Source organism: Glycine max, chromosome 20, assembly GCF_000004515.6.
Source record: "Glycine max cultivar Williams 82 chromosome 20, Glycine_max_v4.0, whole genome shotgun sequence".
NCBI classification, from domain to species: Eukaryota; Viridiplantae; Streptophyta; class Magnoliopsida; order Fabales; family Fabaceae; genus Glycine; species Glycine max.
The window spans coordinates 8,100,177-8,113,545 of record NC_038256.2 but is presented as its reverse complement, the minus strand read 5'-3'; the positions used below and the strand labels follow the sequence as shown (position 1 = coordinate 8,113,545).

Sequence of the window (13,369 nt, the reverse complement as noted above, 5' to 3'; positions counted from 1 at the left end):
CTAATTAATTTACGTTATCTCATTTAAAATATTTGAGCAAGTTTTATCGATAAAAGTTAGATGGCCGAAATTTGAGCATGGAATTTGGCCTAGCAGCTTGTCATCTTCTGCAAAGGACTCAACCTTGTGTACCACAAAACCAGCCTTACATCATTTGTCTTCGATCAATGCCAAACCTGCCTCAGGGGAATGTGCCAAATCATGTGTGTGATTTGTGTAAATGTACTATGTGTTGTGATTACAGAAGTAATGGTTGTTGTGAGAGTATTATAAACTTTAGACTGGAGTGAAATCTTATAATATTGTTATATGTCTTTATACACAAGTCTGACCAGATTTTCCATGAAATTATAAATAAGGTATAATTTTTCTTTTTTCAGCTAAAATTTAATCAGGCAGTAACACTGACAAATTTAACAGCGACCGAGGATGCAGAAAACTCGCAAAAGAAACAAGGCCAATGTTTTAGTTTCACTCTATCTATTATTGTTAGATATGTTGTTATGGCCACCAAGTTTTGGAAACACCTTACAGAGTAAAATAATATGGCAACAACTTTTTTCTGGATAAGACTTAATATATGTTGCAGGTTATAACTTATAAGTTAGTAAATTTGACCGATTTTTATGTCAGAATAGCAAGCATCATACAATTCAAACAAACGTAGGAGTTTAAAATTCAGGATTTCGGCACACAAATTACAGCCTTTTGATATTCTTGACACTAATTGGAACCAAAACAGTTCATTCAATTGAATAACAGAATGTATTTTGTAATCTTGATAACATATATAGTTTATCAAACAAATGAGTGATCCTATTACAAATCAAGAAGCGATTACATGAATATAACAGAATTTCTATCATAATTCTAGCATTCATGTTAGTTTTTTTTTTAGGGTTGGCAAAGGGTAACGACACAAGGGGCATACATGACTAGTTTGCAGCCATGAAACAATACATTTCAAATGAAACAGATGATGGCATGGCATTGTGTAGCTCTCAGCATTGATATTCAACTCTTCCAAACAGATAGGACAACAAGATTCACTCTGTGTCGTAACCATACATTTCTTCAACGAACTCTGGATGGCTTCATTGGATGCCGAAATCATCCTAGAACACTGCGTGGACTCTTCCTCCACTGCAGCTGCACGCACACCATTGTTTAATATGAAAATTTTCACAAACAAAGGGATCTCTCGGCATTGAAATTCCGAAGGATGAGGAGGAGGAACGGTATCAACTTGAAACAATTCTCGAACAGTGCATACGATCTTCTCTGTTATTTCGTCAAGACATTCAACGGAGAAGTGCGCGCCCAACACTGTCCGTAAGATATCTTGACCCTCATGAAAGAAGTTGTAGCTGGATATGGACTGAGAAGGAAATGGGTATAGCAAGGTGTCATATAAAACTCCAATATCAAATTTGAAAATATCACCCGGCATTAGCGTGGTGTGTTGATCATTCAACCTTGACACACGATAGGAGTAGTGTTGCCGTTCCATTCTATCTGAGTATGAATATGCTACGAAAAACTAAACTGTGAATAGCATTCTGTAAATTTTGAGAAGAAACTAGTTTATTATATAGGCTAGAGGGAGATGTTTGTTTACATGTTTGATATTGATACATAGAAAGATAAGATAATTTAATTTTATCTATATCTTTCTTCTTTAAAGATGAATCAATTTAATCTTTGATGATAATTTAAACCAGATTTCAACTATCTTTAAAATTATAACTTTATCCAATAAAAGATATGCTTTTTATTTTTTACCGCTCCAACAACAATTTTATGATTATGACGGACCCAATATTCAAATCTTCTTCCACAACTTACATGTGGTGAATGCTGCTACTTGAGCAAGTTATTTTATAAAATTTTAATTCTATTTTTTTTCAACGGTTTTTAATTCTCCATGTATTGTCTTCAACGGTATTTCAATCCTTGAAGTAAATGTAGCTATAGAACATTGCATAGTGAGGAAGTTTCACAAAAATTCTTGTTCACGATGGAAGTATATATCCGAAGACAAATCTAATAGAGAGAGAATTTTGACAGTAATAGGATCAATCAAATACAATCAATTAGCACCTCAAACACTGGACATAGCTTTCACCAATTCCATAATGTAAGCTCTAAAATTTTTATCTAATGTCACTCACAAAGGCAAACAAAAACATGCCCTGGTGTTGGTGAAAAAAAAATTGAATAAAGGAATTCAGACCTCAAGGTATGAATCCTTAGCACAATCCAAAGGCATATTTCACTGTTACACACTTATAATACAAGGAAAACTCAAATAATTACAGTTGAGAAAATAATATCCAAGGTCCCATTATGTTTCTAATGGAGCTTTGTGATCAGGTCCAGCAAGAATAATCTGCATTAGAAATTTAGCAATGAAGACTTGGTTAGAAAATGATAGAAATGAAAGATGAATGCTTCAATTCAAAAAGATATGATCATCGGATTCGGCTCCTCTAAATTGTGAGATGCACCTTAAAGGGTAGAGTGTAGGATGTAGATGATAGCTGTTGATTGAAAAATTAAGTATTGAGATTGAAATAAAACACATACACATGTATAACGAAACAGGAAGTTGTTCGAAAGATCTTTCAATCAATAGCTATCATTCCGCACTTCAACATTTCTAAAGTGCAACATGCAGCTTAAAAGAGCCAAATCTGTCTCAGCATAAATCTAGTGTAAATTCTTTAGGGAGACATACATTACAGTCAAATGCAAATCTTCTTGCAAGCATGATGGCTGCATTCCTTTCTCGCTCAGACTCAAAAGCTAATACAAAAGAAAGGCCTTGCTTTGGTTGCCAAAAGACTGCCTGTGCTGCAGCATTCCCACCTCCTCGAACTCCACAAAGCTAAAGAAAACAAGAAAGCACCATATTTTAGTGCATAGCAACAAACAAGACAAAGAAACGAAAATATCAAAATCTTGAACAGAAAAGCCTAAAGATATTTTCATACAGAAAGATAGCTACATTGTTCAAGGTATATAGACTGCCATGAAAAGGTAAGTGAAAAAGGTTAGAAACAGTATTTATCACAAAGTAAATGTATGGGTACTTTCCTTATTTACCAAGACCACACAAGCTACAGAATGATAGAACATGAAAAATAATTTGAGTTGTCACCAATAATTATCAATAACCGAGCGCCCACAATTTGAAATACCTGCATGAAACTAGAATAGTATTCTTTGGCAATTGTTGTCTTTCCTTTACAGAGCTTCATCCTCATCTTTCCAACATGAAGTACATGAATAGATTCATTTGGATGGTCTGAGCCAGTCTGAGTTACTACCACCTGCAAAGTGTTAAATTAAACTATTATTATTGTCACTGACTTTGACCATGCTCTAAAACTTCTTACATTGAAAACAAAGTGACAGCTGCAGTTTACTATAACCAAAGAATATGACCATATTTTCTAAAACTTCTTACATTGAAATGTTAATTAAGTGCAACACAAAGCAACAGTTAATGAAAATCAGGCACTACTTTTAATTGAAATTTGTTTAAAAGAGAGGAGGGACAAGCATGGAACCATATACAGTTGGTGAGAACACTGCTCAAACATAAAAATCACAACTGCAAAACAAGCTCACAACTTACTAGCAGCTTGTATTGAGATTTTAACGAGATTGGTGGTGAATAGGATGGCACAAGACTACTCAGTCAAAGAGACTCTATCATGTCAAAAAACTATTAGACATATTAGTTTAAGCAACTGATAATTCTGAAAATCAGACTCACCTGGTCAATCATACTTTGATGCAATGCCAAGGAACCACACAACTTAGAAGGTTAGCCTTAATTAAAGTATTGATCTAAGAATTATAGATTTTTCAACAATAACACCCTGTAAACCTAAGAGTTGGTTGTTTTGCCTTATGCAGTCACAAGAATTACTTCAGCACAAGGCTCCTTTGCAAGAATCACCATCACGGCAAAACCAATTCAACTAATATCAGCTTTTTAAGTTTTTCTATTAGCAAAAAAAAACCCAATAATTGTCTCACCACGATATTGTACATAACATAAGGCACAAGATAAAAGCAATTTTGTTTGTTGGTCAAACCCCCATTACAAGCACCAGAATAGAATGCGCTGACAACACTGTTGTTTACTCACGTTAGAATTAAAATATGTTAGTTATGGGCCTGTCTATTTGGGTTAAGATTAGTACATAAGTCTGGCTAGTGTGTATTATCTGTGTTTAAACTAATCCTAATATAAATAAAGGAGTTGGAGGCCTGGCAAGTCGAGTCAATGTATTCCCTTTGTAGACTCTAGCTTTCCCTCCTTGCTAACAACTTAGAAGTAGTTTATGTTTTCAGCAGATGTATCCCATTTTGAATTAACCAATCTATCCCCTTTATAGTGAATGCAATTGTGCAACTGAATCTATTCATGCCCATTGCACAATAACATGGTATGGTCAAATGAGCTACAAAATAGAAATCACATGTACAAGACAAACTTATAAACTGATAATTAGAATGATAAGTTCAGATAGATGTTTGTATACAATTAGCAGAGATAAAAGTTAACATACATTAAATTCGGTGTCATGTTTTCGCACAAGTGCCTCTACATAGGTTCCCAAACCAGCAGCTGAAAAAGAATATAAAATGATTTTTTCAACTTGATTGGACAAAGAACCAAGTCCACCTATTTAAATTGATAATACAAAAATTTATAAATATTTAAATATAAGAAAATACATAGAAATGATACTTGTGAATGAATACTAAATTAAAAGTGTACAACTTGGCATGGGAACCCAACCTGGATCAATTGGACCAGTGGTTGACAATGTGATCTGGTGGCCCTCTAAAATAATATCAACCTGCAATACGCGTCCAACATCAAAAGGTTCGGGGGCATAAACTGACTTGTTAGCTCCTGAGAAAAGAAAAGTCGTATTACATGATAGGCAAGGATAGAAAAGATGCTAGATATGGCATATAATCAATATTCCACCACAATGCATCTCAAATGGTACACCTTATAGATTAAGCCCTTACAACAGTTAAGATTGGCTAACAATATGTATATTGTATAATAGCCACAAAAACAAAATCACATGCTATGAATCATAAGAAAATAGTTTATAACAAACAATCATTGTGAACATCTACAATAAAATATTTAACCAACAAGAATTTTGCTTAGCAAATAGAAAACTCAGACTTATTGATAGAGAGAAGGATAATGACAAAAAATTTGCTCCTTCAATCGGAAAGGTGACATCTAAAAGGAAGGAAGACATCAACAAGGGTATTGGTGATAATCTGAGGTACAGCACATTTGTGGAAGTGAATGACACAACAGAAAGAGACTGCTAATATGGAGGTTGCTTCAGAATACTTTGGAAACACAGTTTCATTTATCTTTTTCTGGTGCCATCTAGTTTTCTATAATATAAAGGGTAAATGAAACCAGTTATTATTTATGTTCACAAATTAAACAGGTAGAGAGCAGCAAACGAGTAAGTTCAGGGAGAGGAGTTCTTCAAGAAAAGATAAATATCCCATCGAGATAATTCCAATTTCCAAAGAGAATTGTATTGATAAGGCACAAAATAAAATGCATCACCGGAACAATGATCACTTTCCCATTTTGTTAGTAATATAATCGCCTATTCCTCTTTTACTTTGATGTTTGAAGATTTGTGTTCAGTTAATAGTTCACAATGCTTTGTATAGGAAAGGTGGAACACTTAAGAAGCAACCTGATATATGCAGATAAGACAGTAATCATGTAGGCATATACTTTGAAGCCAAAAAGTTTGTCAGAATAATAGTTTCAGCAAGTAGCAATGAAAGTGGGATTTTTTGAGGAAAAAAGTAACTCTTCTTGCTGTAAAGCAATAAATATGATGCTAAAAATAATAATAAGTTATTAGGTAACCCCCGTTACATAGTTACATTACTTAGTTAGGTTAGATAGTTTGAATAAGACATGTTGCCAATAAATAAGGGAGGTTGAGAACGGATTGTACTCTTAGAGAGTGGGGAGAGAACAGGATCTCTTCAATACCCTGAATCCCTGAGTACTAAATAAAAATTCATTTCTTTTTCTAGTTTCTAATCCAGTTTCTGTCATAAATTAGTAGGCATGTTATCAAAAAGAGTATATCAATTTTATATTTGGAGTATTTTGTCCCACTAAGAATAGTTAGAAGTTTCTTGACTTGCTATAATTCTATAATCAGCAATCACTATGGATAGAAGTGTCACAGCAAAACATGAATGTTAAGTTAATATCAATACCCAAATACAAGAGGTAGATAACAGTGTAAGTAATGAGCCAATTGATTTCCATGATCAGCATTAAGAAAAAGTCAATCCAACATAACAGGTTGGCTTAAAAAAGCTATTCATCATTCAAAGTGCAAAACCTTTGGAATTTGTACCTGAAATAAGTTCCTTGTTGGCACCTTCTGTTGATACACGATACCACTGAATTGAACATTCTGAAAGTTCAGGGACATTATCAGAGCAAGGTTGAATTTGCAAATATGAACCTAACATTTCAGTTCCTTCTAATTCATATAAATGGGGAGCATTTTCCTCTCCTTTCTTTGCTCTTGCTAACTGAAAAGTGAAATGGAAGAAAATCAGTGATAAATTACTATGGAAGACATCACATCACTCCACAATTTTATCAAAAAAACAAATCATTCGCTTCAAACAAAAGATGCTTTAATAATGATGTCCAAACAATAACCATTTCCATAGAAGACCTTTGAAAACCCCCAAGTCTATATCTCATATTATAGCCAAAGGAATATAGAAGATTTGAATATATTTTATTTCATTTTTTTCATAATTTTCAACAAGTGATGCTCATATTAGATTTGAGAATTTGACAGTAAGATGCTTCTGTGCGTACACAATCACATATCAACATACATACACACATATCACATACTGCAGAATAAAGTAACACTTCCTAAAGTCTTGTACATCAAACAGTGTATTAATATTTTATAGAATCAGTTAATGACAAAAAAAATCACAACCACTTCAAAATGACATAAGATAATAGGCATACCTCCTTTTGTAGACGAAGATAAAGTCTAGACTTCTCTGCAAGTTGAGCCCTCAATGCTCGAAGCTCATGTTCCATATCCATAACCTAAAATCAATACATAATGTCTTCATTTCCTTAAAATAGCAATGAAGTGTTAATATCATAAAAATATGATATGTGGCTAAGAAAATAGTCAGAAGAAGGCAATTTCAACATAGGAAAATAATAGCAATAATGTATTTAAAAGACAAAATACCACAGCCATAACCAAATACACTCCCTGAAATGCCCTTGTTCTAGATCCACTCTACACCTTCATAGATGTAATATATTGGACTGATTCAAATTCTTTATCTTGTTTTGCTAGCTTTAAGTGATCATACATCAATTGTACATAACAGTACAACCAACCAGCTATTCGTGAAAACCAGCAAGACAAACAAATCAACGGTCTCAAGAAGACTGAGATAACTCAAACTTTAACCAAATACAGAAAAAAGGGCTAGAAAATTTATAATCTAATGTCTTCAAATATACAAAGTATTTTCCTCATATCTCAAGAATTTCATCACCACCTCCAAGGCTCCAGTCCAACCTCTTTATAATGAATAAGAAAGTCAACAGCCCAAGCATACTGGCATACCAAAATATGGTGGCACTAATTATAGAAGAGAACATACAAAATACGTTGCCAATAAGTATTGACGAAAACTTAAAAAGTAGAGGTTGGGTCAGGGAACTACAATGAAGAAAAAAGAGCATTTAAAATAATAATTGATCTACGACAAGAGATAAATGAAAAAAGGTACAATGTATACCTTGCTTGGCTGATGCAGCATTTTGATTCTCCGGGCCTCTTGAACTTCCTTCATTAACTGTTCCAGATCCTAAAGTTCCCATAGGAATAAATTTTGTTAAAATGAAAATTACTTACTTGATGCAGCACTGCAATATCAACAGTTATATTTTCAATGCAACCAATCAATATCATGATTATTGAAGAATTTTTCTTATTTGATAATTTCTTATAGAATAAAAAAATATACAAGAGAAAGTGAGTAAAGTACAATTAGGGGAATATTAAAAAAATAGAGGAAAAGAATCAAGATTCAAGAATGCATAAGGCTGTCCACTCTTTCCATACACCAGAAATGATGTAAACACCTTTGAAACAGTCATGAACATAGCACAAAAGAGAACCAATAAGCACTGTGACAAAGCAGATCTATGGTAAAAAATTGGCCCTTCAAAAAACACATTTTTTTCCAACCACATACACCAAAGAAAAGAAATTCAAAAGCGGCATAATGCTACCCATCTGGTATCCTTGTTTCATCCCCAAATTTTTAAAAAGAAACAGAAGAAATCACTTATAAAAGTTAAGTGAAGACAAAGATTTGTGCCATAGGTATACAGGGAGTTTAGATTTTCAAATGAGGTTGTCATAAGAAAACCTCTCCATGTTAGGAGACAGTTCAAAATGTTGAAAATCAATTTGTTGATAGGAAAAAAAGAGTAATGTAAGCAAAAGCAAGAGGGATTGAATCACATTACTCTGCCAAACATTCAGTTTTCTTCATAAGGAAAATCCCAGGAAAGACTAGATTTAGAATCATGAATAGAGTACTGTATTCTTTTATGGTGCATAATGTAAAGAAGACAATGATATAGAACGGAAATACCTCTAACAAGGAATATCCCATATTGAGACAACCACCAGATATTTGACATCAGAAACGTCATCCAAACCAAAAGAAACAAACAATGCCCTAAAGTCAAAAAGAACTAAATTCCCAACAGATAACTTTACATCATGCAAACTACCCTGGACCTACCTCAATAAAGGACAAAATAAAACATGAAGAAATTTTTATTCACTAATAATTCCATATATCATAAATTTAAAACATATGTATTGAAATTAGAAAGAAAATAATTGATAATAAATAAGATGCACTTAACATTATGGCAGAAGGAAAGATCCAAACCTGCTTCCCTGAAGCTTGAGACATTCTCTCATGCTCCTGAAGTGCTTCCTCCACTCTCTGAACTGCTGCTCTGGCATTTTCTATTTCAAAACGAGCAAAAGCTCTTTCTTCATTCACAAGTTTCTTTGCATCTTCAGAAGCCTACAAATGAATATAAACTCTCAACAGTGGAAAAGAAAGTTTCTTTGATCACTCTTCCATTCATTCATAACGAATGAATAGAATGATACATAATGCTGATAAAATGTTGGATAGAAATAGACTTTGAGAGGTTTCATTCCCCAGACAAATTAGATAGACAATAGACAGATAGACAGACAAAGTGGCAGCACACAATTTTTTGTTTCATATTGCCTATACATTGTTATACTTATATGTAATAACTACAAATCGGCTGGGTTGATATTGAAATCACAAATTCTCTCAGATCATTGTGCAATAATCTAGTCTCTCTTAGACCCAGAAATATTATGCTCGTTTATTTATGGCAGTGTACAGAACAGTTTATCTTGTCCTTTGATGTCTGCAGTTGAAGCAAAGCACTTAGAAGTTTTAAGGAAATATTCGTGACAAATTTATTAAGGGATGTTATAGTAGTTTTAGGAATTTCTAGCAGACATGGAGAGGGATCAGAGTGCTGTTTTATATTAATGTTATTGCTAGTCATGTTTTTCTTTCTTTTGCCGCTGAGTTTAGAGAGAATATTAATATTCCCTTCTTATTGTTATCAAACTTTTTTTTATTTCTTATCAAATTTCTGCTTCTATCTCAAAAGAAAAAAGTAAAAGAAATTAGCATCACCTGCTTAAGAAAATTTGTTAGCTTCTTCACCTCAGACTTCTCTTGTATTAATTCCCCTTCCCTTTGAGTCAATTGAACTGCTAGAGCTTCAACCTGCAGAATGCACCAAATAAGCTACAGCTTATTAAAATCACAAATAAACTGAGTGCAAGAATAAATGATCGGTAGAAGATTGTAACTTCTGTGCAGGAGAGGTGGAACAATGAATCTATTATATAAATCAGAAAATATGAGACAATGCAAATTTGTGATTTAAAGAAAAACTATCCCGTATTTTGTTATCAATGTATTTCCATTCACTCCCCATCCATCCCTACTATGAACACCCTCCCTGCAGTGTTTATTCTGATCCATCTTGACAGAACAAAAAGAACATCAAAATACAAGTGCTCTGCAATCATGTTGGATATTTGTTGATGCAACTCCTTTAGAAAAATATAAACACCAAGAGAATGATACTTTGATCTATCTTATACTGGAATTATTACTCATTCCTTATTCACCAACTGCACCATACTGTGGCAATTATTTTACACTTAAGAGTTTCCCATGACCTAAAATGAATCAGCAAGTCTAACATTAATAGGATAACTTGCTGCACACTAAAACTTAAACAATCTATTAAAAATGCATGACGCAACCAATCATTGCTAACAAAAGGCCATGACTCACATACTAGACCTCCAGCAAAAAGCCCTTGCTAATATTTAGAGCAACCACTTATCAAACAAAATTGAGTTTAAAGGGCACACAAAATTCTCAAGAATATTGACAATAAGGAAGAAGTACTCACATAGTGGTACACAAACAAGAACTCTAGGAAGGACAATTGAAGAGAAGTATCCTCAAATATCTCAAACACAAACTCACGTTCATACCTCCAGACAAACAATTATCTTATCTTCTCAAGATAAAATAATTCATAAACTAATTCATTAGCCACCGTCCACTACCCATAATTCACATATGACTCTAAAATTCTGTTGTAAGACAGTCTAGGTTGATTGTAGATGGTCTGCCATGTTGGTCATTTATCCTCATGTATATAGTGTAGTAATTGCAGGGTACCTACAGTCAGTCTACAATACTTGCCAATCATCTCATAGTCATAGAGGTATGAATCAAACCATTTAAAATTTTACATTTAATCTGTATAGTATAAGATTATATCAGTTATCAAATACTGTCATCTATTGTATATATGATTTCAAGCATTCATATCTTCTCATCACCAATTAGCAGTTAGCATTAAGTTTAAGTATTGTGTTTTCCATTTTACATGATGGGGGTCAGACACGACACTGGCCTGTAGCAAGAAAGTATTACTATTTAAATAGATCCTTAAAAATGAACAAAGAGCACAATATATGGAATTCTAGCATATGGCAAATATACTCTCCAGTCTTCCTTTCTTTTTTTGTTTTTTAAACTTTAAGGATCCAACTTAATTGAGCCCAATGATCCCTTCCCCTCCCACTCCCCCAAGGAATTTAACTTTTAGAGAGGAAAAGGTGCTCATTGATTGAAGTATAATGAACATGACTTTACATTATATTATCAGCTTCATATGAATTATTTATCAAATAACTGAATAAATTTGAAAAGCCTGATCTAAAAAAGGAGCCAACCATAGCAATAGCTTCTGCTACATCATCCTTGTTTCTTCCTGCCACTCTCCCTTTTAAGGATTGCAGTGCATCTCGAAGCTTCTTCAAAAGAACATGCTTTTCCAGTGAAGCTGCTTCTCTGAGTCTAGCCTGAATTTCACCAGCAAACAAACAACCTAGTTATGATAGCAACATGAAATTCTTTGCAAATTGTAAGCACTGATAATTTCAATTTAAACAGTTAAAAAAAATTATATGATACAATTCTCAAGTTGAAATGCCCTCCAAAACAAAGGCATTACATAGGTATTAAAAAATTAAGTAGAATTTTAAATATAAAAATGATGACCTCTTCGGACAACTTAGCTGCAGCTGCCAAACCCTTCTCAAATTTACTGGCAAGATCGCGAACCGACAGACGTTTCTGCTGGTCCAACAGCTGTGCAGTCTCTCGCGCAACAACCTCCTTCATAGATAGCACTTTTGGACTATCCTTTGTCTCCATGATCTGATTGTTAACTCCGATTTTGTAATTAGGAAACCGAAGAGAAGCAAATATTATATCAGCCGACACCGCCGGCACTGCATCTTTTTGCATAGTATCCCCAAAATCACGGGTCATCCTCGTCATTTTCACGAACTATAACCTCTGCCAATCACAATAAAAATGCAGTCTTTAGCAACAATAACTGAGCAGATTACATTCCACTTAAAGCCGTCCAATGAATCTTTAAAAACAAACTAAAAGAAAAAAAAAAGCATTCACTCACAGATGTGCATAAACAGAACAAAAAAAAATACTCCAAAATCAGAAACTAATAATTTGAGATACCACCACTCCACTCTGTCCACTAACCTAGTTCAAATCAAAAGCAAAATCTGACAGCTTGTAACAATGAAACTAAACCCTAATCCTGCTTCTTATCACATTTTCTTTTCTTTCTTTCTTTTTTTTCTGAGTTGGAGCAATAGGGAAAAGCAAGCTAACTAAAAAAAGACAAAAACAAAAACTTGAACTTACAGATCATGAAATGACAAAAAATGGGTATTTGAGGTTGGGATTCTTAGATCAGATGCAAAAGGGTTGCTGAAGTTTTGCTATCCACCAACAGGGTAACAATGAGAGAGAGAATATGGAAAGAAAGATGGTAGCTTTGCTTTTTGAAAGGAAAAAAGAGAATGGCGCCCGAGAGAGAGAGAGGGTGTGGCCCCTAAACAAGTTTGTGTTTTAAGTGTTGGCGTTTTTTGTTGCAGTGTTTCCATGTATGTTGGATACTCTATTCTCCTCTCTGTCCATTCCTTATTATGCTTTAAACTCAAAACTCTTTCGCGGGACCCACTCTTCACCGTTTACTCACACTTCTTTCCCCTTTTTTTTTTCTTTTAATTTTTGAACAGGTTTAATTACAGTGTCAAAATTTGGAAGTATGACTTTTTTAATCTTTAAAATTTAAAAATATTATTTTTAGTTTCTAAATTTTGATAAATTATTTTTTTAATCCTGACATAATAAATTTAAAGTGTTAATTTATTATATCAAGAAATTAAAAAAATAATTTGTCTAAATTCAAGTATTAAAAATAACATTTTTAAATTTTAGGTAAAAAAACACACTCTCGAAATTCAGGAATTAAAACATTAATTAAACCTTAATTTTTTAATAAAGTGATTTGGTTTTAAAATGTTTGTGTATCTAATTAACAAATTATAAAATTTTAAAAGTATTATTTATGTCAAGCAAATAACTTATTTTATGTCACCAAACACGTGAATCGACACACATCAAGTGTGTGCTTGAAAATTAAACTCAAATTGTCATTAATATTTAGTTTCCACATCAACACTCCATTTTGGCATTAAAATCATGGAATAGCTGCCTTTGAAACACCTATCCAAACATATTACAA

General features: G+C 33.3%; 1 protein-coding gene across 2 annotated transcripts; it reads right to left on the bottom strand.

The window, feature by feature from the left end:
- Nucleotides 1–2,093: 2,093 nt before the first annotated feature.
- Nucleotides 2,094–12,745, bottom strand: LOC100798334 (stomatal closure-related actin-binding protein 1). 2 transcript variants are annotated; one of them, XM_006605544.4, is made up of 13 exons: nt 12,484–12,745; nt 11,812–12,111; nt 11,484–11,612; nt 9,856–9,948; nt 9,055–9,195; nt 7,885–7,953; nt 7,088–7,171; nt 6,447–6,627; nt 4,817–4,933; nt 4,584–4,642; nt 3,201–3,332; nt 2,738–2,887; nt 2,094–2,389 (listed from the first exon to the last, which is right to left on the bottom strand). In XM_006605544.4, the coding sequence occupies exons 2-13, from the start codon at nt 12,091–12,093 to the stop codon at nt 2,345–2,347; spliced, it is 1,482 nt and encodes a 493-aa protein (XP_006605607.1). In that variant the 5' UTR covers nt 12,094–12,111; nt 12,484–12,745; the 3' UTR covers nt 2,094–2,344. The 2 variants fall into 2 exon arrangements, with proteins under 2 accessions (XP_006605607.1, XP_040869085.1); XM_041013151.1 differs by lacking the exon at nt 12,484–12,745 and adding an exon at nt 12,319–12,481.
- Nucleotides 12,746–13,369: the final 624 nt, after the last annotated feature.

Bases quoted from the DNA above. Each gene is read 5' to 3' on its own strand.
- LOC100798334 (XM_006605544.4), bottom strand. From the start codon at position 12,093: ATGACGAGGATGACCCGTGATTTTGGGGATACTATGCAAAAAGATGCA. The intron at 7,954-9,054 runs GTTTGGATCTTT...TGGGAACTTTAG, and splicing joins CTCAAGCTTCAGGGAAGCAG to GATCTGGAACAGTTAATGAA. The intron at 6,628-7,087 runs GTATGCCTATTA...TTCACTTTTCAG, and splicing joins ATCTTCGTCTACAAAAGGAG to TTAGCAAGAGCAAAGAAAGG.